The sequence below is a fragment of the Aotus nancymaae genome, unplaced genomic scaffold (assembly GCF_030222135.1).
Source record: "Aotus nancymaae isolate 86718 unplaced genomic scaffold, 86718_ANA_hifiasm-v0.15.2.pri h1tg000008l, whole genome shotgun sequence".
NCBI lineage: Eukaryota > Metazoa > Chordata > Mammalia > Primates > Aotidae > Aotus > Aotus nancymaae.
The window spans coordinates 42,219,493-42,244,618 of NW_026988419.1; the positions used below are offsets into that span (position 1 = coordinate 42,219,493).

General features: G+C 33.5%; 1 protein-coding gene across 2 annotated transcripts in view; it reads right to left on the reverse strand.

The window, feature by feature from the left end:
• The window catches only part of GLS (glutaminase), an 81,381-nt gene that overhangs the window by 45,712 nt on the left and 10,543 nt on the right, over positions 1-25,126 (reverse strand). For both annotated transcript variants that reach the window (XM_012442414.3, XM_012442415.3), the window contains exons 2-7: positions 21,084-21,180; positions 20,604-20,725; positions 15,728-15,857; positions 14,085-14,164; positions 10,200-10,363; positions 6,191-6,249 (exon numbers count right to left, since the gene is read on the reverse strand). In XM_012442414.3, the coding sequence (XP_012297837.2) occupies positions 6,191-6,249; positions 10,200-10,363; positions 14,085-14,164; positions 15,728-15,857; positions 20,604-20,725; positions 21,084-21,180 (652 nt within the window). The remainder of the gene's footprint in view (positions 1-6,190; positions 6,250-10,199; positions 10,364-14,084; positions 14,165-15,727; positions 15,858-20,603; positions 20,726-21,083; positions 21,181-25,126) is intronic.

Genomic DNA, 25,126 nt, shown 5'->3' on the forward strand with positions numbered 1-25,126 from the left:
CACAATAAAAAGTTTAAAGAAAAAATATTTATTTGCTAATAATTCCCATACTAATTTGAAAGATTTTCCTTTTGAGTAGTTTTCTTTCCCATTTGAAACAGTAATTGATTTTTAGTTCATCTATCAGTGGGTATTTTCTATTGCTAGAATGAACTCAGGACTAATTCTCTTCCTATTTTTAATTTTTACAGATGTGTGAATTGAAAAATTTTGCTTATAATGGATAAGAAGACTAAAATTTAAAAAGTTTTGTTATAGCAATGTTACTCAGTTCTTTACATGCCTCCAGCTCATGACATGCCAAAAGTCACACAGTACTCTATCCTCAAAAATTATGCTAGTGCTCTTACTAACTGGCAACTTATTAGATCCTCTGTAGATTTTGTTGAAACCAAAGAACTGGAAACAACCTAGTAGTATACAACAGGACCTATTAACAGTCATTACAATGGTTCACATCCTTTACTGACTCTAATATTTCAAAATGTCCTCTTTTGCTGGTGGGCTAAGAGGTTTTTACAACCTGAAGCAGTGCACTATACTAAAATTTGAAAGACATGAGACCTATGTCTTCCTTTTGGAAAATAAGAGGACACCTGGACTAAAGGCAGATTAATTTTTTAAAAGGCGCATAAAGAAACAGATTTTGAAATTGACTTATCTTAAAACTATCAACGCCCCTTTATTCCTTGGAAAGAATTCCAAGTATGGAATCAAAATATGTTTATTCCAGTTTGAAGATTACTGTACAAACATTATTAGATATTGTATTATTTTAATTTTGAAAAAGTTTGTAGTAAATACAAATAATAATTTGTAGTAAATACAGTGGAAACATTTTTAAAATAAACTAAATTGGAAGAAATATACTAATCAAAATTTCTAATCCACTCACCAAATGATTTTTAAAAACAAACCCATATGGGTTGTTTGAAAAGGGTAACCAGATCCTGATACCAGAAAATTATACAAATTTTTCTATAAATATGCCTATCAAGTTACAAAATTTGCAGTCCTTTGAAGAATACTGTATGAATGAAAATTTGATAAAGAGGCAGAGTTTTAACATTGTCTATTAAATAATTAATGTAACTATACTGCAGTGTTTTTATACTGTTTTTACAGTGTTATTTATGAATTGATTTATGTATTATACTTTATAACACAGGTGAAAAACACTATTAACAAGGATATCTGCCAATAAATTCAATACTAAAATGGCTCACTTAAAGTCAATGCATTAATCAGGGTTATTTTAGAAGTATCTCACTTGATTCCATTCATAAAATATGGAGGTACAAGCCAATTAAAAATTAAAGATCCTAGAGGAAAAATGCAAATAGAGGTAACTAAAAATGATTTTATGAAATACTCTTAATTTAGTCTTATGACAGAAAGTGCTTTGAAGCCAAAGAGTATTAGGTAAATAAAAAATAAGATACTCCAGGTATAAAAGAATGTTGTTCTAGATCTAGTATTTTCACAGATTAACCCTAAAAATAAAATAATAGAACAATTTTCAGTTGACAATAAATGCTCTACCTTTCATTAAAAAAAAAAAGGAAAGCATAAACTGATATAAACATGAAGTAAATTAACCAATATAATCCTATCTTCTGAATGCTGCCGGTCCAAGACATCATTCATTACTCTCAGAGTCACGAACCACTTAAAAAACCTGCCTTATAAGCAGACCTAGCAGTTTATTGCTAACATGACCAAATTGAACACTGCATATACATTAACTAAGCTTGTCTTGATTTTCCATGAGTACACTTAAATTGTTTAAAGAGGAAAAAAACCCTAATTTTTACAATTCAAGAATACTTTTGACTAAAGAAAAAACAGAGCTTCTTTAAATGACAAAAACTGGAAACTACCACTAGAATGAGGCATGCCAAGTAGAGTGGCTCACGCCTGTCATCCCAGAGTTTTGGGAGACCAAACTGGGAGGATCACTTTAGGCCAGGAGGTGGGGACCAGCCTGGGAAACATGGCAAGACCCTATCTTTACAAAAAGTTAGCCCTGCATGGTGGCATGTGCCTGTGGTCCCAGCTACTCTGGAGCCTGAGGTGGCAGGATCATTTGAGCACAGGAGTTTGAGGGTGCAGTGGGCTTTGACTGTACCACTTCACTTAGACTGGGCAACAGAGAGAGACTTTGTCTCTAAAAAACAAAAACAAAACTCTGAGAGATAAAAACACATAAGACAATGAAAAAGCATTAAATGTGGCAATTATTTTGCAGTATGTTGTCCTCATTTTCCTACCTTACTTAACCCTTAAGTTATCACCAGATCTTAACTCTTAAACTAAAACTCAGTGAAATTTTTGCCACTGAAAAGAAAAAAAAGTATATAAGTATACTGCTATGTCATAAAAAAAAACTGTTCCTTTCAAATTTATTTTTATTCTTTCCTTTTAATCAAGCAATCACACTTTATCACCATCCCAAATAAAACAGATTATAACAAAAAGTATTCCTTTAAAGTAAGTAGCTACCACAGAGAAAAAGAGAGGAAGTATAGTATCCTTATGATTTTAAAAATTATGTGCATTTTAAGTATAAAATTACATTTGTTTTTAAAAAGGTATTTACCTATATAGCTTTGTTTAAAATTTTAAATATTGGAGTTTTCCTATAAGCTTAGTAGTTAAGAATTTATGCAACAGGCTCCTTCTGTCCAAATCCTCCTTTTTTCCACAATCTGCTAATCCTTTTGAATATTTGCTCTGCCTCTTCCCCCATTTCCTGAGGATCACCACCAATCCTACAAGGAAAAAATATCAACACTACAAAATTATGAAATCAAGAGTCTTACTAAAGACTCTACTTAATTTTGGGGTGAGGGGAGTAAATGAAGAAATGATTTTAATGGCACCATGATAAATTCCTGAACTTTGAAAGAAAAAAAAAATCACAAATAGCCTTAAGGTCATCAATTAAAAGAGCTAAAAAACAGAATTCACCTCTACTAGCCATGGTGAAATGTCCATGGCTTTGGGTACTCAGATGCAAGCACCTTGGAAAAGGGCCTGTTTCTTTACTGACTAATGTCCAAAGAATGACTAGAGACATTTGGTACCAAATGAGATACAACTTTTAAACCAATTAATTATTATCGTTTGAACCAGTTCAAATCAAGAAAATAGTACTTCTGCATTTTGGGCAATATAACTATGCCAATTAAAGTTAAAGATGTCATCAAGAGAAATGGCAAACACCTACATTAAAATGGCAGAGTGAATTGTAACGAACAGCAAACAGAGTATCAGGAGATTTAGTTAATGCCCAACTCTACTGCTGTTAACAACCCTGCCAGGCTCTCAGTTTCCCCATGTATGTAAAATAAGAGAGCTTGACAATGTTTAAGCCCTTTTGGCTATGGTTTTATTACCTAAATTTCAAACCAATACCAATTTATAAATATTATGTCATTATACAATTTGCAGAGATCACACATATGAATTGATTCTTTCCTTAAAAGATCCTAAGAAAAATATTACATATTCTGGAGTATTCAATTTTACATAGGGTTATAGCAGGCTTTCTTCTCCAAGATTTGTATGAACTTCATTAAAAAAAAAAAAAAAGCACTTGTGAAACACGTGCTAAAAAACAAAAACTCGGAAGAAAGTGACCTTAAATATAAACCATACCCTAAAGCCTCATTTCCAACTTTACCAGTAAATTTAAGTTTTTATAAAACTCAGTGATCAAATTTGTAGGTCCAAGATGATTCAAATTTTTACACTGTTGAACTCTATATATGTTGTGTTTATGTTTTAACTGTTTCTATTCACTCATTCTAAAATGTAGCTCAATGTATAGTTTATGGCTCATGACTAAACATGGCAAGTGAAACTAGTAAATGATGGTGTGATATGACCAGACATGCAATTCCCACATGCAGCATTTCAGTGTAATCTGTTAAGCCCATGAATCATTTAATGAAAGATTTTTAACTGTGTGCAGTTAAGGAAGTCTTCTGTTAATTATTTACATAAGCCCTTTTTTGAAACTATGCTTAGTGTACCATGTCAATCTCTCTCCAGTTTAAGAATTCTTAAACTGGGATCCATGGATCAGCCTCGAAGGGTGGTGAACACCCGGAAATTTATGTAAAATTATGGTATGTGGATATTTTTCTGGGAAGAAACAATTTTGGTGTTTGTCTCATCAAGCATTAACATATACATTACAGTAACTTTCCTTATTTCTAATTTTAAGTTACTTGTTCAAATCTGAGCAATTATTAATGAAGCTGTTCTCTCATCACAGTATTTATTGAATTTTATTATAAGGACCCATTTACTTGTGCATTTCTCATACTACAAAGTAAGCTATCTAAAGGCAGGACTGTGCCTTGCAAATAATCACATTTTTCAACTTTCTTTCACCTCAAACTGACAATTTTCTCCATAGCCTATTACAATTAGTTACATTTTAAAAACACTTGGCTATAATATCTACTTCATTAGAGTTATAAGAATTAAATGGGCCAAAGTAAACATATAGATTCTTAAGATACTAGCCTTCTATTAAAAAGCTTTTAGGCCTGGGCACGGTGGCTCACATCTGTAATCCCAGCACTTTGGGAGGCTGAGGCGGGTAGATCACAAGCTCAGGAGTTCAAGACCAGCCTGGCCAAGATGGTGAAACCCCATCTCTACTAAAATACAAAAAATTATCTGGGTGTGGTGGCAGGTGCCTGTAATCCCAGCTACTCGAGAGGCTGTGACAGAGAATTGCTTGAACCTGGGTAGTACAGGTTGCAGCGAGTCGAGATTGTACCACTGCACTCCAGCCTGGGTGACAGAACAAGATTCTGCCTCAAAAATAATAATAATTGGCCGGGCGCGGTGGCTCAAGCCTGTAATCCCAGCACTTTGGGAGGCCGAGGCGGGTGGATCACGAGGTCGAGAGATCGAGACCATCCCGGTCAACATTGTGAAACCCCGTCTCTATTAATACAAAAAAATTAGCTGGGCACGGTGGTGCGTGCCTGTAATCCCAGCTACTCAGGAGGCTGAGGCAGGAGAATTGCCTGAACCCAGGAGGCGGAGGTTGCGGTGAGCCGAGATCGCGCCATTGCACTCCAGCCTGGGTAACAAGAGCGAGACTCCGTCTCAAAAAAAAAAAAATAATAATAATAATAATAATAATTTAAAAATCTTTTTCTCATAGATATAAAACCCTTGAAAGTTAAAGGATTTATAGTATACAAATTAGATGAAGTTTTTTGAACTGGGGCACGGGTTTCATTTATACTCGAACATACTTCATGTAACCAGGGTACCTCATCCACAGTAATGTATTTACAAAGCCATGTAGTGATGCTTTACTCCAACTTGGAATAAACAGGCACAGATTTACCAAAGAAGTATACAAATGTTTCCAAACACAAAATTTATTTAAATAAATAAAATTTATAATTAGAAATTAAAAATCTGAAAAATCTAAAATTGTGTGATAGATTTAAAAATCTGTTACAAGAGAACCATTTTCAAATACTTATGTCAAAACACTAGATCTTCCAATTATTAAGGCAAATCAAACAATTTAAAAAAATGAAAAAACTCCTTATAATGCAAACTTCAAAGCATAAGAAAATATAACTTAATAATTGGAATGAGCCTTATTTAATTTTAATTATGGCATGATTTAAGTAAAACAAATGAAACAAGTTCAAATAAAAATTGGGATTTCAGCTCATCAGAGCATCAAAGACCTAAGACTATTTGAGGGTAAATGTACTTTGACTTAAACAAGTTCTAGAACATTTGTTCCTACATATACTAATAACAAATATACAGTAAAATGCCTTTAATTCTATTTATAACTGTTCATTCTAGAAGAGCCAAAAGGAAAAGAAAGGAAAATATCAAAACTTTAAAAAGAAAAGCCTCTATGCCTTTCTTCAGCAGACTTTAAATATTTTCCAGATCTTCAAGCCAAGAGTAAATAACTGTTGGAATTTACAGTGAGTAATCTGTTTTTAATTTTGGCCTTGAAATGACTACATCATTTATTTTGAAATAAAGATTCTAACTCTATACCATAAGACAAATTTTTTAACACCAAGAGAAAATTTTTCATAATTCTACATAAATAATCCCAGATTCATCTTTATGCCTTAGCTATTAAAAAAAAAGTTTACTAGGTTAAAATGAAACATCAACATTTTACCTTTATTAATGAAGTCACAACAATTGCTCCAGCATTTACCATAGGATTATGTGGTTTATCTGCAAAATATAAAAGCAATACCATTATTTCAAATACTTAAAAACTTGACTAATATTACTACATTAAAATAACCTTGGAAAAAAGCACAGCTAACGTAAACTCAATTTTGCTTTTTTCTAAGTGCTTTATTTTTATCTTTATGTACAAGCATTTACACAGAAGGATTTCAAAACACAAATAAGTGTTTTACATAGAATAAAATTATAAGAGTTTTTTTTTAAAAGAGACAGAGTTTCACACTGTCACCCATGCTGAAGTGCTGTGGCAAAATCATGGCTCACTGCAGCCTTGACCTCTCAAGCTCAAGTGATCCTCTGGCCTCAGACTCCCAAGAAGCTGGGACCACAGGCACATACCACACCTGGCTAATGTTTTATAGGGGATATTTTTAGGCTTTCTATATTTCCTGACAGTAAAGATGTATCCTTATATAATTTTAAAGTTACTTAAAACTTTACATTCATCCGAACTCCTTAATTCTTACAATAAATAAGAATTTCAAAACTCAACTGATTATATTCTCATTCATTGCATGACACAAACGCTAAAAACAAAACTCTTGGGGAGAGTGAAAACATCTATTTACAAGCAAACTTCAACGTTTTAATTTATCTACCTAGTGGTTACCAGAAGTGGGGGAGGGGAAAGAAGGGATTGTCATATGTTGGTCAAAGGAGACATAATTTCAGTTACATAGGAGGAGTAAGTTCAAGAGATCTATTTTATAACATGATATAGTTAATAACAAGTATTATATGTACTTGTAAATTGTTAAGAAAGCCTTTGTTTTCTAATTATAAATAAATATATGAAGTAATGTATATTACTTTGATTTAGCCATTCCACAATGCATATATATTTCAAAACACTATGTTGTGCACCATATGTTGTACACTATGTTGTACACAATTTTTATCTGTCAATTAAAAATAAATAAATAAATAATTTATACATTTTGGGTTATTCATAATGCCTAGTTCCAAAAGTAAAAATATTTGTTTTATATCTGATTATTACAAGGAAGATTTGCCTATTCCAAATTATACTAAGAGAAGTTTGCTTTCTCTGAGACCACACAAAATAAGAACACTTGCTGTCTCAGAAGAATACTATGTGGCAAGAGGGGACCAAAACCTAAAAATTTTCCAAATATTATCCACCTGAAAGAAAATCCCATGCAGAGAGGAAGCAGAATTCAGAAATTAGATTGTGCCAAATTACTTTACACCTATATTTGTCTGGATGTTCATTAACTGCCATTTCAGAGTTTTGACCTTATCAGGTTTAAAATCTACAGTCCTAGAAGGCTGCTAATGTTTGTATTCCAAATGGTATCACAAAAATGTGAGTATTAAATATTTTCCAAATAATACATACTCTGCAAATGCTACATAATCTATACTCAAGATGTCTTAAAGAACACTAAATCATTTCACGTCATGACAGCCCAATTTTGAGAAGTATGTAATTGCTCACTCTGCCTCTGGCTCAAAATCCAGACATCTGAACATCTGGAAATCTGCCAGAGAGAATGTAACACAACACCAGCCTAACTGCAGTATAAAACCTTGATCTAAGACCTATGACTGTGAAATTTTCTTTTTTCCTGCTGTCATAAGACAGAATTGATGGGTTTAGAATTTTTAATTTAAAAATATTTGTGAATGGCAGAAATAACATACGAAATACTAATAAAGGCTAACATTTGAAGTAATGACATATCAGAGCAGGTACTGACAAAATGGACATGGGTGACATCTGAAATTTATGGACATATTTTAAACTATAAAGCAAAAAACTGATCAATTTTAACAAGTATTTATTTTCCCCCAAGACAATAAAATGCACAGCCTTCTTTCATATTATATCAAAAGAAGCTTTTAAGCTGCTTAGCATATGAACCTTACAAGGGTTTTTGTTCACAGGTAAGGCTGAGTCAAACTTTTGTTAACTTGTCTTCTGTAACCTGCAGTCAGAAAAGTTATTCCAAGAACCAAGGCCCACGTACCCTCCAGAGCTGTTAACACTACAGAAAAGGAAAGCTATATAAATAATTTGTTGGTTACACTGATCACTATAAGGTAGAAAAAGAAGACTTCCCTGGGAGATGATAGTCTGCAAAACTGACATCTCCATAAAGTAACTTGTTTGCTCACTTATATGATAAAAAATGTCAGCCACCTCCTACCACAGGACCAACACTTTCTATGCTGCAAACAATTTTAAACTGCTGTTATTAAAAACTACTACAATTTCTCTATCTAGTCACTATTTCCGTATTAGTCTTAATAAATCATCACAATCTTATAAAGCTAGCATAACATTAATATATTTTTTTAATTTTATAATTCTAGATGTACATATATACATACACACCAAAAAAGTATATGGTTTCACCAAAAATCTACCCTTGCAATTTTAAATATGAAGGAGATCCTCAAATTGTTTTTGCTGGGGCTAAACTAAACTGGGCTCAAGAGCACAGACTCTAATCAGAACTCAGGAAGGTGTAATATAGTAAAGCCTTTATTTACCATTACTTTCAAGACTCGTGGTGTTGGCTCAGGCTTAGAAAAATGTCTTTAAATATGAAGGCAAAACCTCTTGTTAAACTTTATATTTCATTCTTATTATAAGCAATTCTAAACTCCTGATTTCTTATTTTTTCTTATGTAGAATACAGTATCAATAATTCATGATTTCTAAAACCATAAATGTACATGACAAAAATTCATTACTTACACTGTTAAGTTCATTTGCTCCAAGTCCATTTTATTTTTTTGTTTCTGAAATCTTTTATAAATTACTATATTTGTTTTCTTTTCCTTAAATATCTCCCTCGAAATCAATCAATTTACTAGACACATCTATTCTCCTTTGCTTTTCATGGAAAAGTATTAAATTTTTCTTTTAAAATATTTATTTTTAGAATAACAGTATTAATTCTTTCAATATTAAATCTAGATGTCAATGAGCTTAGTAAATAGAGTGCTTCTACACATGATGTCCTTATTGAAGTTGTTAATTTATGGTAATATCTATAAAATCAAATGTAACATCAGAATAAAAAGGTTATGGTAAAATAGAAAATAAAATATAATTGCTTTCAAAATAAATAGAATGAGAAGCATAAGAAAATACCAGTCTTATGACTTTATCTTACAAACTAATAAAACAATAATGAGTATAAGGCACATTTCATTTTTTTATACAGCAGAAAGAAAAAAAGGTATAAAAGTATATCTCTCACAGCCCTTACTACAACCTTCACTTTCACTCTTCAATTCTGTATCTTAACTCATCAATCAGAAACACAGCAGATGCTTAAAAGATCAAAAAACAGAAACCAAACCACAGGAATAGTTTAGCCTAGTTTGCACTCAGCTAAATGATGTTTAGACTTAAAACCTCTATCAGATCAAATTAACTACTTTCGTCCTTCCCTTTTCTTTTGAATTCCTGTAATGACTTGTTATCTAAGCATTAAACACAATACGTTTCTTTCAAATTTTTTAATGTTATAATGAGAAAAAGTAAAAACACTCACTTAAAAAATAAAAATCCTCAGGGGCCAGGCACAGTGGTTCACGCTTGTAATCCCAGCACTATGGGAGTTCGAGGCGGGTGGATCACCTGAGGTTGGAAGTTCGAGACAAGCCAGACCAACATGGAAAAACCCCGTCTCTACTAAAAATACTAAATTAGCCAGGTGTGGTGGCACATGCCTGTAATCCCAGGGAAGTTCACGTTCTCCCTAGCCCACTTCCCAGTGGTATGAGATGCCCAAAATAACTATTTCTAAAAGTAGGTGATGAAATTCTCTCTATGGATTGCATAGAAATCATATGACAAATAAACATTTTTAATTTTAATCAAAAAATCCTTAAAATGATTTAGATTTACATAGGAAAATGTGACATTTTTCAACCAATGTTTATGTACTTCTTACCATCTTCATTCAAAAATAGTTTGTTGAATCTTAGTCCACTAGGCTCTTTTCCAACATATCGATGCACATACTCAGTTCCAAGATCATTAACAGAAATGGCATATTTCAAAGGTTTCACACAGGACTGCAGACAGAAGGGAACTTTGGTATCTCCAATAGAATGCCTATTTAAAAGGAGATTTTAAAAAATAACATCAACTGGGAAAAAAGTGTAATTGCATAGTTGGAATTATACTTTTTACATGTTAATTCCAATTTACAAAAATTTCCCATAATTCAACCACAAGTTTATGTCAAAATTAAAGAACAAATATAAGTACAGTCATTCTTTGACATCCGTGAGAGGTTAGCTCCAGGAGTCCCTGTGATACCAAACTCCACAGATGCTCAAGTCCCTTATATAAAATGGTATAGCATTTGCATATAACCTACACACATCTTCCCATGTGTTTTAAATCATCTCCATATTACGTGTAATACCAAATGCAATGTAAATGCCATATAAATAGTTGTACTGTGTTATTTAGGGAATAATGACAAGAAAAAATATGTCTGTACATGTTCACTACAGACACAACTAATCTATCTTTTTTTGCTCAAATATTTTCGATCTGTGATTGCTTGAATCCACAGGTGCAGACTCCATGGATACAGAATTGACCATATGTTTATTTTAAGAGGAATACTGTGGGGGGAAAAAAAAGCAAAAGCATAAAAGTATTCACGTAACAGAACTGTGGTTTTAAAGTAGATAATAAATATGTAATGTGCAAAGTTTGCTCTGTGGGCAAGAATGTAAGAGCATGCTCCTCCTTACTCCCACCTGTATTCAATCACGTAAAATAAACTAGCCCTTTCAGAAATTATTCACCTTTTTTTACTCATAGCTGTAACCTGTAACTAAACCACGGTTAAGGAGTTAAACAAAGCTCAGTTTAGATTCAATACTATTCTCTGAGACCCTGTTTATAAATGCTTCATCTTATGAACCACATCCACTCACAATCCTGGCCCTATTAAAAGAAAAAACATCCAGTTTTATAAACCTGACAGAGCTGGCACTAAGATCCAGTAGGCAATCATTATTACCATGGAGATAAATTAAAGAACAAAAAGAAAGCTTTATATTACCACCAAACTGAGAAGTACATGAAGTAGAGAAAAGATTTGGGAATGAAAAAGTTCTGGCCAACCAAATTATAATGTAAGCTTCACAAAGGCAAAGATCTTTGATATACTTACTGGAATATCCCAAGTTCCCTGAACAATGTCCCAACACATCACAGGTATTCAGTCATAGTGAAAGTCATTCATAGTGAAACTGGGCACTATTAACCACCCCAAGCAGAGGGTGACAGAGACATCAAAGGTCAAACAAGAATGCTTACCCAACTCACTTCTGAGTGTATTATAGAATATAAATACATACGTATAAATACCAAAAGCATATTTTTCCTAAAACTTCATTCATGATGTATAACTATAACCTTACACTATATAGTTATACTATATAAGATTATAACTTCGAAAAAAACTTCAAACTTGACAATCATTCTAAAAAATGATTAAAAGCTTGTCTTATTACCTTTGGATTTAAAAATACATATGCTTTAGTTCTAAAGTCAACTTTCTGAATTCTCTAGATAAGAAAACTAAGAGACATAGAGAATATTTAAGAAGAGAAAAATCATACCCAAGTATTACAATGATAATAATTTCCTTCAAATTCGAAGACTTCCATTACTTGATAAACCATTTCCTAAAATGCAAAAACAGGAATACCATTCCCTACTGGGATTTGCTTCATGGGATAAAGTCACCACGTCTTTTCATTTCATTGTGTCCCTTCATAGCACACAACATTTAATGCAACATATGGTGACTGTTCAGTACATTTTACAGGCCCAAATGAGAAAAAAGGCATATAATAATGAAAGAAAAAAATGGACTAGAAGAGATCTAGGTATTCATTTCACCTTTGCCAGTATCAGGTCAACTATTGGCCTCAGATTCCTTATCTTCAAAATGAACAGGATAACCCATATATTTTTTATTGTAAGTACTTGAGATTTTTTTAGTAAAAAAATTAAAATCACCAAGCACAGTAGCTCACACCTGTAATCCCAGCACTTTAGGAGGTTGAGGCAGGCAAATCACAAGGTCAAGAGATCAAGACCATCCTGGCCAACATGGTGATACCCCGTCTCTACTAAGAATACAAAAATTAGCTGGGTGTGGTGGCACACACCTGCAGTCCCAGCTACTGGGGAGGTTGAGGCAGGAGAATAGCTTTTAACCCACAAAGCAGAGGTTGCAGTTAGCCGAGATCACGCCACTGCACTCTAGCCTGGGCAACAAAGCGAAATTCTATCTCAAAAAAAAAAAAAAATTAAAAAATTAAAATCACCTAAAATGAAGGTCCTTAAGAGTCACAAATTTTTGGCTGGGGGCAGTGGCTCATGCCTATAATCCCAGCACTTTGGGAGGCCAAGGCAGGAAGATTGCTTGAGGCCAGGAGTTCAAAACCAGCCTGGGTAACATAAAAGATCGACTTTTCATAAAAGAAAAAAAAAAGTTTCGTTTTTTTTTTTTTTTTGAGACGGAGTTTCGCTCTTGTTACCCAGGCTGGAGTGCAATGGCGCGATCTCGGCTCACCGCAACCTCCGCCTCCTGGGTTCAGGCAATTCTCCTGTCTCAGCCTCCTGAGTAGCTGGGATTACAGGCACGCGCCACTATGCCCAGCTAATTTTTTGTATTTTTAGTAGAGACGGGGTTTCACCGTGTTGGCCAGGATGGTCTCGATCTGTTGACCTCGTGATCCACCTGCCTCAGCCTCCCAAAGTGCTGGGATTACAGGCTTGAGCCACTGCGCCCGGCCGAAAAAAAAGTTTTTAATTGCAACATTATCTTGAAAAGTAAAACCTAAAACTACTAAGTTAAATTACATTTAGTAGTTTTAACAAAATTTAGGTAAAATTACAACTGTCATATAAACTTTTCAAGCTGTATTCACTTACTGCTGTACATCTTATATGTTATATTTTAATAAAAAAGAAATACTTTAATAAAAAAAAAAAACCAAAAGAATACATCTCTGAGCTAAGTCTTGAAATGAGTGAAAAAAGCACAATTTTCTGATAAACCAGTTACAAGATGATAATAATCTTTATGCCTAATTCCCAGCACAATGAAAAGAATCATTCTTGAAAAAATATTCTAGAACTTTACCATTTTCCAAGGGCCTCTTAATTCTTTGATTTTTAAATCAAATCATTCTCTTTAAAGTGCCCTCACATCACTATCCTTTTTATAATTCTGCAAGTTCCTCATCTGTCAGCAGCTGTGCCTGCAATGTAAGCAATTCCCAAATACTGCTTTCATGGACTTCATGAAATCCTACATGTTTTGCAACTGACTTTTCACTTTGCAAATGAACTGATGAATAATGGGATATGTTATGTTGCACTATCTTAATTCTCATGCTAATTATAACAGGAACACGAGGAACAAAGACGATAGATGGGTTGCCAATGTTAAATTGAGAAATGGGACTAATTTTATTAGTGGTCAGTTCATTAGAGAATAGTGTCATGTTTTGACAAGTCTGCTTTTCCTAAACAAATTGGTAACTGCAGGTATTTGAATAATACTCAAAAAACAAGACTACAACAGTGAATAAAATAGATGTCTCATAAAACTTAATATAATGTAACTTTCAGTTGAGTTTTTAAAAATCACATTAAAATCTAAATTTATTTACCTTTTGAAATTATGTCCTGTTAGGACTAATTTCCATTATAAAAGATGATCTTCTCCATGTCATTCTAACCATTATACAAAATTTAAGGCTTAGAGTTGGTGTTCATGAATTTGAAATAAACTTACCTCTGTCCATCTACTGTACAAACAGACACACCCCACAAATCAGGACTGAATTTGGCCAGTTGAGGAATATAATCTGCAACCTATCCAAAAGATTGGAAAGAAATGAATAAATACAATATCGGCAAATAATATATTTTCTTCCAATAAATTTCTTATCTCATTTTGCCTTCTCCTAATGACGGTTATTTTACAACACTCAGTGGTTTTGTAGTCTATCTTCTATAACAATGTTCATGAAAACTAAAGACAAAACAGACTTGAGAATTACGGGTGAGATCTGAAGTGACTTCTTTCAGTCTCTATTAATTCCTTGTTTTCCAGTGCATTCTTTCTTTCCTATGTTTAGTAGAAGAGTCTAGCAGAGGAACTTGGACTTGATTTTTTTAAGCAGGAAAAAAGTAAAAAATTTTTTTTTTTTTTTTTTTTTTTTTTTGAGACGGAGTTTCGCTCTTGTTACCCAGGCTGGAGTGCAATGGCGCGATCTCGGCTCACCGCAACCTCCGCCTCCTGGGTTCAGGTAATTCTCCTGCCTCAGCCTCCTGAGTAGCTAGGATTATAGGCACGCGCCACCATGCCCAGCTAATTTTTTGTATTAGTAAAGACGGGGTTTCACCATGTTGACCAGGATGGTCTCGATCTCTTGACCTCGTGATCCACCCGCCTCGGCCTCCCAAAGTGCTGGGATTACAGGCTTGAGCCACCGCGCCCGGCCAAAAGTAAAAAATTTATTTAATCAGGGTCATGGGTGCTATAGGATTTCACTAAGAAATTAGGAATCAAGCATCTAAAAATAAGTAATAAGTATTTACACTGAAGTTGTTAGACAGTTGAATCTTGAACAACATGGATTTAAGCCTCAAAGAGTACACTTATATACAGATTTTTTCTTCCTCTGCCACCCCCAAGACACAAGACCAATCCCTCCTCTTCTTCTTCAGTTTAAACATGAAGCTGATGACAATGAAAGCTTTCATGGTGATCCACTTCCACTTCATAGTAAATATATTTTCCTTATGATCTTCTCAATACCATTTTCTATCCTCTTACTTTATTATAAGAATACAGTATATAATAAATATACAAAATATGTGTTAATAGACTTTCTGTTATTGGTAAGGCTTATAACAGTAGTTATAAGTAGCTAAGTTTTAAGGCAGTCAAAAGTTATACTCAGATTTTTGTGTGGGCCATAACCCCTGCTTTGTTCAAAGGCCAATTGTATTATACTAAAGCTACCCAAAGTTAAAACAAAAGAAAATGAAACTTTCTGTATGAAAATCAAATAGTCCCTAGCATTATTATAGAATTTTAAAAACTAGAAACATTTCATTAATATTGAAGTATATCAGATCTGCAGAAATTCTGAATAAGGTTTTTTAAATTAAAAATTTTAAATACACCATCATCTGAAAATGAAAATATTCTTATCTTTAGATTTCTCTTTAGCCAGAATAACAAACTTAAATATTTAAAATATTTTAAAAACACTAAATCCAGGGGCTTCACTTAACTTAAATTTCTTAAACAAAGCTAAAGTATTTTCTTTACCAAAACGCAACTACACAATTTACTCTCTAGATCTCAAAGTGAGCTGAATCTATTAAGTGATTGGGATATGAAAATATGTACATCAAAAGCATTACCTTTCCTCCAGACTGCTTTTTAGCACTTTCATATAACTCATCAATGTGTGAGGTAAAAGACATAAAGTCAGGAATGACAAACTTTCTTCTAAAGGCTTGTGTCAACAAAACAATGTTGCTCTGAACACATCTGTGGAATGTAAGAAAAATAATTAATTAACTGGGTATCTTTCAAATATTAGAACTTGGTAATAATAGTAATAATTCAGACACTATTTAAATAATAGACATATTTATCATTTTATACAACTAAATTCCACAAATTATACTTTCTATATTATTTTCTTTCCTTCTAGCAATCTTTCAAATAGTTGCTTATAAGCTGTTGAACATGTAAGAGAAATAATCTGGATGTGCCTAAAATTGTGTCAAAAATTAAAATGGGAATGCATTCCACCAGGTTTAAGTATTAAGACCATCTGAAACAAGTTTCTTACTCGGAGTTGGTAAACATTCAGTATGATGACAATAAAAATTCAAACTGCCTGCCATGGTTGAGATCTTGCTTATTTATCAAGTAATCTCAGAAATATATCTCTTAGTTCTTATATAGCTATTACTAGCATTTTGTTTTAAAATTACACATTTTGCATTTTAACATGTTTTTCCTAAATTATATCAACTTTGTTTAGTCAGATTAATTTACCTCTTAAATGAAATGTGTGCTAAAATGCTTGTAATAATGTATAATTTGAAATAAAATTTCATTTAAAGTAGTGTAATAAATAATTTTAGTCACCAAAAATGTTATATTACAATATTCCATTTAATATAAAATATGTAAATACAATGCAGAATAAAAAGGTTTCACTGTGAAAAAGTACTTTAAAAACATAGTAAACCAAGTGGATGAGAGGGCATGACCTTCTCTAATAAATTGAACCGGTATTCTGCTTTTTACTAAAAGGAATTTAAGCCAGAAAATCAGTATATTAATGTAGCCTTTAAAAAGTTTTGCAAATCGATTACAACCAGTCATATATTCTGAGCTTCTTAAGCCTCTATAACTCAGTAATAGAATATTTAACTAATAAAGGAAGACTTGCTAAACACAGGTATTAAGCCATAATATCAACTATAACAAATCTCAAGAGTAAACCTTCAACAGACAAAAAAATCAAATGCTGATAACTGAAGTATTAAAGTCAAACCAGGCTGGGTGTGGTGGCTCATGCCTATACTCTCAGCGTTTTGGGAGGCCGAGGAGGATAGATCACCTGAGGTCAGGAGTTCAAGACCAGCCTGGCCAACATGGTGAAACCTTGTCTCTGCTACTTGGGAGGCTGAGGCAGGAGAATTGCTTGAACCTGGGAGGCAGAGGTTGCAGTGAGCCAAGATAGCACCACTGTACTCCAGACTGGATGACAGTGTGAGACTCCCTCTCAAAAAAAAAAAAAGTCAAACCATTACTATAGGAATTTACTGATGAAGTATCTGGATTCCTCACCAGTAAGTGATGTGATACTATATTAGCAGCTTCTTTGTAGAAGAGAAAAAAACTCACATTGGCATTTTTTTTTTAAGTCACTACTAAGTTTCAGGTAATAGCTATCTTGTTTAATCCTCAAAACATCAACTCTATAAAGATTTCCCCACTTTACAGGTAAGAAAATGAGACTCTAAGAGGCTTAGTAACTTGCACTAATCATAAATGAAGATATAAAAAAGTAGATACTCTCAGTATTTCTTGTTTAGTCTGTGGTAAATGAGAAATTTTTAAATCTCAATATTTTTATTCAAGTTGTTCTCGATAAAACCAAATTAAAGTTAAAAACCAAATTTCACATTTTAACTATTAACAAAAATTCAGAATAATATATACTCCCTTGTTCAATATAAAATTAACATATAGTTTAAAAATAAAATTCTAATAGAAATGACTACTGTTTCACTCATAAGGATCCTCCTATTACAACATTAAAAAAGTATAGCCCCAATTTCCATAACTTATACAGTATTGACATCCTAGAGCTAAGAAATATTTACTCAGTAAACTTTAATCATTTTGATAGTTTCAACGTTAATCTCAAAATATTACCATTGTTTTAATATTTTTAATGTTTAACATAGCTTCTAAAACAACTTGCAAGTATCAGAGTTATTTTAATATAGATGCCATGAGTCTAACAGGAAATGAGAAGTCATATAAAAAATGAACTCTGAAAAGGAGGTGTTTACGCTTTTCAGTAAGTTATATCTTTCTCTGTCCTTTGTTCAGTTTTCTTATCTGTAAGCTGAAATAATCATTTTCTTTCCTTAAGTGTTTATAACTAAAAAACAATGCGTGGCTGGGCACAGTAGCTCACACCAGTTATCCCAGTACTTTGGGAGGCCAAGGTGGGCAGATCACGAGGTCAGGAGTTCAAGACCAGCCTGGCCAACATGGTGAAACCCCATCTCTACTAAAAATACAAAAATTAGTTGGAGGTGGTGGTGGCCACCTGTAATCCCAGCTACTCAGGAGGCTGAGGCAGGAGAATCATTTGAACCCAGGAGGTGGAGGTTGCAGTGAGCCAAGATCATACCATTGCATTCCAGCATGGGTGAAAGGGCGAGACTCCATCTCAAAAACAAACAAACAAAAAAAGAATGCATAATGGTTTACAAAACATTTCTCACAAATAATTTTTCATTAGTAAAATAACATAATGAATATGAAAATTTTAAGAAAATCAAACATACAAATGAAAGGCTACCATCCACTTTCTTCCAAAACAAAAAGGTCATAAAAAATATGGTCATACAAAGAAACAGTTCTAATACCTACAAGGTTAAAAATGCATGAATAAATAAAGGATTAGTTTTCAACACAAATACTTTTACTTCTATTCATTTTAAGAATTACTAGCATTAAAAACAATTGACTATCAAGCTGGGTACAGGCAGTCTCCAACTTTCAAATAGGTTATACTCCAAAGAGTATGCTTAGAACATATTTTCCCAAGTTTAAAAAAAAAGTCACACATAATAGTTGTTTCTCAGATTACCATTAAAGTCTAGAAATATTAATCTACAATGTATTTTAGGTAAAATACTAACACATTGCTTCAACCAAACCTACCCACCTTTATAAATTATTTCTCTAGAGAAAAATGAATCCCATGTTATACCATCTCCTCCCCAGCCTCATGGAAGGGAGAAGTTTATTTCTGGCAACACTAATTAGATAACTTATGAAAACAGAGAAAAGAACATCTGTGAAGCAATTACCTTTCCAGGTGATTGAAAACTATTAAAAGGTTAATAGTTGGAGGTTTTGAACCACCTCATTCTAAAGCTAAAAAGAGAAATAATTATGCCTATAGACTTGTACTTTTCTACTGGTTGCTCATATAGACCATAAAACATTTGTCAAGTTTGAAACTGCCTGTATTACAAGCATAGATTTTTTAAAAATTGGATTAGTGTTTAAAACAGTGGTAATTACTATCTCTTAATATAACTGTAGGTAGAAAATGTAACACTTATGGTTCCCTGCCTTAATAATCAGAGGATTTAAATTGTTTTAAATTTCATATTTAAACATAGCAACATGTTTATAAAGCACAAATATTTTTTCAAGTATTAAAGGTGTATAAAATAATGCTTCCACTTAAAATTCCAAAACAGTTCCCCTACTGATTATCAACAGATCTACCTACCATTACTCTAACTTCATTCACAGATACAATAAAATGCCCGCAGAGAGCACTTCAATTAGAATATTTTGCAGATAGTTCATGAACATGAAAAATAATCCTTATGGCAAAGACACAAATAAATTTAGAAATGATGTTTTTCTGTCTCCTAAAAAAAACAGGTTCTGGAGAGTCAAAATTCCTAACACCAATTGCAACATGGACCTAAAGTCTACACTTCAAGGTCAGCTAAGTTAACAGAACTAATAATCTCCTGGTGAAAAGGTACGAATCCCAAGCTGTCAGCAGTGCTTCACAGCATGCCAGGAAACTTCAGAGAACCTCAGTTAAATACTTATACCTTCAGATGACTTAATAGCCCGGACGATATCTAGAACAAATCACAACCCCCAAAATAAAATAAAATAAAAGTAAATACATCCACACATAACAAACTTTCAAAGTAGATGGCAGAAATTTTATGGATCCACGTCTGGAAAAAGCCAATGTCTTATAGTAGTATTTACAGTTTTATACTAGTTTCCACTTAAATAGTAGTAGTTTAAAATACTATTTGATTCTTTGGGATCCATTACACACATGTCCATTACATCTTTAAGTAATCAAACTAATAGAAACACATTAATAAAGATAAATAATAAATATATGCAAATATAGGAACATCAAAGTAAAAATTCTCATTCAACCAAATCAAGGCTTTAATCTCCAGAGTTGCCTTTAGTTCTTTACTGTTTTGAGGAAAATGAAAATAGCCAAAGGCCTATGTATTAATATGTCTGAAGAGAGGAGAGGAGCAGACAATGCAGATATGTAATGTGAGGAACACAGGTTTGTCTGAAGCCCTCTCAATTTTATGATGTCACCTAAATCACCTTGTGGAAAAGAACTAGAGACCATGCTGACAAAGCCTGCAAGTCATGCAGATGAATTGGGGATCAATATAAGCAATGACAGGACGAAAGATGTACTCTACTCAAACTGAATGCAATCTCCAGAGACTGTAAACTGGAAACACTAGTGTCTAAATTTATTTAGAACAGATTTAAAGAAAGTATACTCTTAGCCTGGTGTATTATAGAACCTAATGTGTACCAAGTTCTTCAAACAAATGATGTTTATAAATCTCATTTTTCCATTACACAGGAAGCAGTGGCCTTCAAAGATACGATTATTTTTTTAAAACAGAATCACCGTATAGCATAGCAAATCACCATTAAAGGTTTGGCAGAAACTTTTACTTTTTAAAAAGATCTTTGTCTAGCATGACACCATCTGATGTTGTTTGAAGAGTTAATCTTAACATATCCATACACTCTTTCAACCTGGGATCAGACGTTCGCAATCCTGTAGATTTGAGTGCCTGTTTTTAAAAAAATAAGAGTTTGTAAATATATGGTGCAAATAATGTATATGCTTATTCCAACTACAAGATTTTATTCCTGTATATAAAAACTTCTACCCAACACCTGAACATGAATATGGCATCTTAGTGTCACTATTACCCACTTTCTGGACAAGTTTCTCACTGTTTCTTTCTTTTTCTTTCATTGATTACCTTGAAATAAGCATGATAAAAATTTGAAAACATAATAAGAGAAATAGTGTCAGTCAGAATCTACATGTCAGATGACCTTTAAGACTGTATTTCAATAATACTGTATATATTTATTAAGTATTACTATTTTTTTAATTTAAGATATAAAAATATAAAAACTTACTGTAATAAATTTATGAACAGGTATTTTCTCTTGTCCTTCCGCAATTGTATAGAACAGCAAATCTTCCAAGCTAGGTAACAGACCTTGTTTTATTTTACTAAAGAGGTAGAAAGAATACAAAATTAATCCTTGTATGAACATTATAATGGATTTTAGCTAAATCCATTATTAAATAACCACTGCACCAGGCTACAGCTGAGCTTATATACTCAAGACTACAGTCATAATAAATGCTGATTTGCCAAAATCAAATCAGTAACACTACAAACCACACTGAAAAACAAGTTAAAAAAAATCACTAACACATAGATATTTTTTAATCCCAGGTTTTGAATCCCTCATCAACTCTAGCTGTGCTAATGCCTAGCTATCTGTTATGGTGATGCCTTCCTATATAGTACAGTACAATCACCCAATACAAATTATAGAGCTCAGCACATGTTCCAATAAGACTCAATATTCTGACCAGGTGCAGTGGCTCACACCTGTAATCCCGGCACTTTGTGAGGCCGAGGCGGGAGGATCACGAGGTCAGGAGATCGAGACCATATCAGCCAACATGGTGAAACTCCGTCTCTACTAAAAATATAAAAAAATTAGCTGGGCGTGGTGGCACATGCCTGTAATCCCAGCTACTGGGTAGGCTGAGGCAGGAGAATCACTTGAACCAGGGAGTCAGAGTCTGTAGTGAGCCGAGAATGTGCCACTGCACTCCAGCCTGGATGACAGAGCAAGACTCCGTCTCAAATTTTTAAAAAAAGCGCTAAGACTCAATATTCTGTTCAGTTGTTTTGGGAGTTTTCTAAATATGATGACTATATTTACCTTTTATTCAAATAGTTAACCTGATTTTGAAATCTGGGAGAGACAGCAGTTAACTACTGGACAGTAGTTAAGAGCAAGTGCACAAGTTCTTGAATCCTGGCTGTAATACTATAGTTGTGTAACCTTGGGTAAATTAATTAACCTTTCTGTGATCCAGTTTCCTCATTTGAGAAAGGGGCTAATAGTGTCTCCCTCATAGGGTTGTTGTGAGGATCAGTTGACTCAATACATTCAATATCTTTAGAATATGCCTGCCAGAGAGTACAACTGACAGTAGTTGTAGTTATCATTTCTAAAGTGATCTAGGTTTTACCTAACGTAGTCAGTCCTTTGCAACCACAGATTCAAATAAACAGATAAAAAATTTCAGAAAAAAAATAAAAAACATACAATAAAAGGACAGTATAAGAACTATTTACATAGCATTTACATTATATTAGGTATTGTAAGTAATCTAGAGATGATTTAAAACATATGAGAGGATGTAAGTAGGTTATAGACAAATGCTAAGCCATTTTACATAAAAGACTTGAGCTGTGGGTGTCCTGGAACCAATTTCTTAACACACACAGAGGGACAAGGCAAGACTGTATACATCTAACTCTACAAATCATAGCTCCATCACCCAGGCTGGAGTACAGTGGCGCAATCTCAGCTCACTGCAACCTCTGCTTCCTGGGTTCAAGCGATTCTCCTGCCTCAGCCTCCCAAGTAGCTGGGACTACAGGCACGTGCCTCCACACCCAGCTAATTTTTATATTTTTAGTAGAAACAGGGTTTCACCATGTTAGCCAGGATGGTCTCTATCTTCTGACCTAGTGATTTGCCAACCTCGGCCTCCCAAAGTGCTGGGATTACAGGTGTGAGCCACTGTGCTCGGCGATTAACCAATTAACCAAACTTTTAAACAATGAATGTCACGCAATTTTTTTAAAAACTAACACAATAGCTTTATCATTAAAATATTTAATGACATATCCTGGATATATAATTATTCCCTGCAACTATTTTTACTCTAACATAACTTTTAAAAATGCATTTGGAGCTGGCATGGTGGCTCACACCTGTAATTCCAGCACTTTGGGAGGCTGAGGCAAGCAGATCACTTGAGGTCAGGAGCACGAGACCAGCCTGGCCAACATAGTGAAACCCTGTCTCTACTAAAAATACAAAAATTAGACAGGTGTTGTGGCGGGTGCCTGAATCCCAGCTACTCAGGAGGCTGAGGTAGGAGAACGGCTTGAACACTGGAGGCGGAGGCTGCAGTGAGCCGAGATCGCACTACTGAACTCCAGCCTAGGTGACAGAGCAAGACTCTGTCTCCCAAAAAAAAAAAAAATTGCATTTGAGATGTTTTAGTAACAATAGCTAAAATATATTGATCACTTACTTATGTTCTACACACTGTGCTAAGTGTTTTACATGCATTCTAACTTAATCCTCCAAGGATCTTATGACGGAGGTACTATTGTTATCCAAAATATATTATGATTTCTGGTACATAGTAGAAGATCAACAAATTTTTTATTTGTTGAAAAAAATGAGTACTTCTATCCCCTTTCACAGATTAGGAAACAGAGGCTCAGCAGTTAAGAAGCTTTCCAAGGTTGCACAGTGGCAAAGATAAATTTAGATCTCTGTTTTTCTAAATCCAAACTACTACTATATTATACTGGCTCTCTAACTTGCTAGCTTATTACCTTTATAAGGTACAAACAAGTTTTCTAGGTCTTATCCTGATCTAATACCATTAAACACAGTTTAACAATACTCACCACCTAATATTTAAAGAAAAACTGAATCAGCTGTCAAAAAATCAGTGGATAATAACATACCAATTATTTACAGCAAATGGTTGGTCCAGATAATGGTAGTTTGTCACTTTAAAAAACTGCAGAATAAGCTTTCTATGTATTTATCACACCAGTAAATGGTATTTGCTTTGCCTAAAAGCTATGTAAATAATGTAAAATATACACTTTTTTAGCTTATGGCACATAGAGCAAAAAAATTAAAATGGCCACGTTATTGCCATAGCTAGCAAAAAAAGTAAATGTTTACTTGCTTTTAAACAAGAAACTAATTTTTATCTACAGGAGAAAGAATTTAAGCCAGCCCTAATGAATAAACTCGCAAAATAAGCTGTCAAAACTGATAAAAACAAATTACTACCTATCTCAGCATTTGAAAGCTCAGACTTTGATCTGAGAATGAATTAGCTTCAACAGTCTGGTGAACAAACATACTCAAATATTCTCCTCAAACTTTCTACAAGGCAGAAACTACTCTAAAGATCTTCATGACTTAATCCCCTTTTTCTCTCCCTAAATTAATTCTTTCTGGTAATTCTTCACAATAATGTACTTCGATTAAAATTCAAAAGCTAAAAACTATAGCTTTCAGTAACTATATAGTAACTAGGAAATCCTTGAGAAAAGTACTTAAGTTTTAATGACAGATAGGATTATAGTAGGCTTTCAAATCTTATCATCAACAATTTTAATAACCCAAGTGAGTCCTCCAGAGTCCCTGGAGAGAAAAACATAAAATGGCTATGATATTCAGCAATTCAAATAGGATATAACAGAAGATAATCTGAATAAGAAATTCCTTATTTCTCACCTTTTTATTTCTCCAACTTATACTCTCTCTCACTTCCTTTCTAAATTCTGCCTTTAAGATCATTTTACTATCATATTGTTCCTTCTTCTACCCATTCCTTCCCCTACTTTAGCCTCACAAAATAACGGGTCTTAAAAATAATTTTGTATTGAAAAAGAAGAAAAATCCATGTACTTAACTATGCCATATTCAAATCAGGTTAGACATCATTTACAGTCTACAAGACACAGAAGACATGTATATAAAATGAGGAATTACGAGAATAGATCTATGACATCCAGACGTTGGAAAACTACTTCACTGTGGTCTGATAAGGTCAAGTTTTTTTTAGATGAGGTGGAATTTGGTCAAGTTTTTTTTAGATGAGGTGGAATTTGAGCTAAACCTGAAAGATGGATAGGAGCTGGAAGCATGGCAACAGAAAAGGATTTCTGACAAACAGACCAAAGGGATGAAAGTAAGCATTCACTTAGTGTTTACAAAGAACAGTTAGAGCACAGGATGTGTGAATTAAGGTGGCTGATTCTACCTATAAGCTATTATATAGATACTTTCCAGTGTTGAGAGAGATATATACAAATCAACTGCTAAATGAG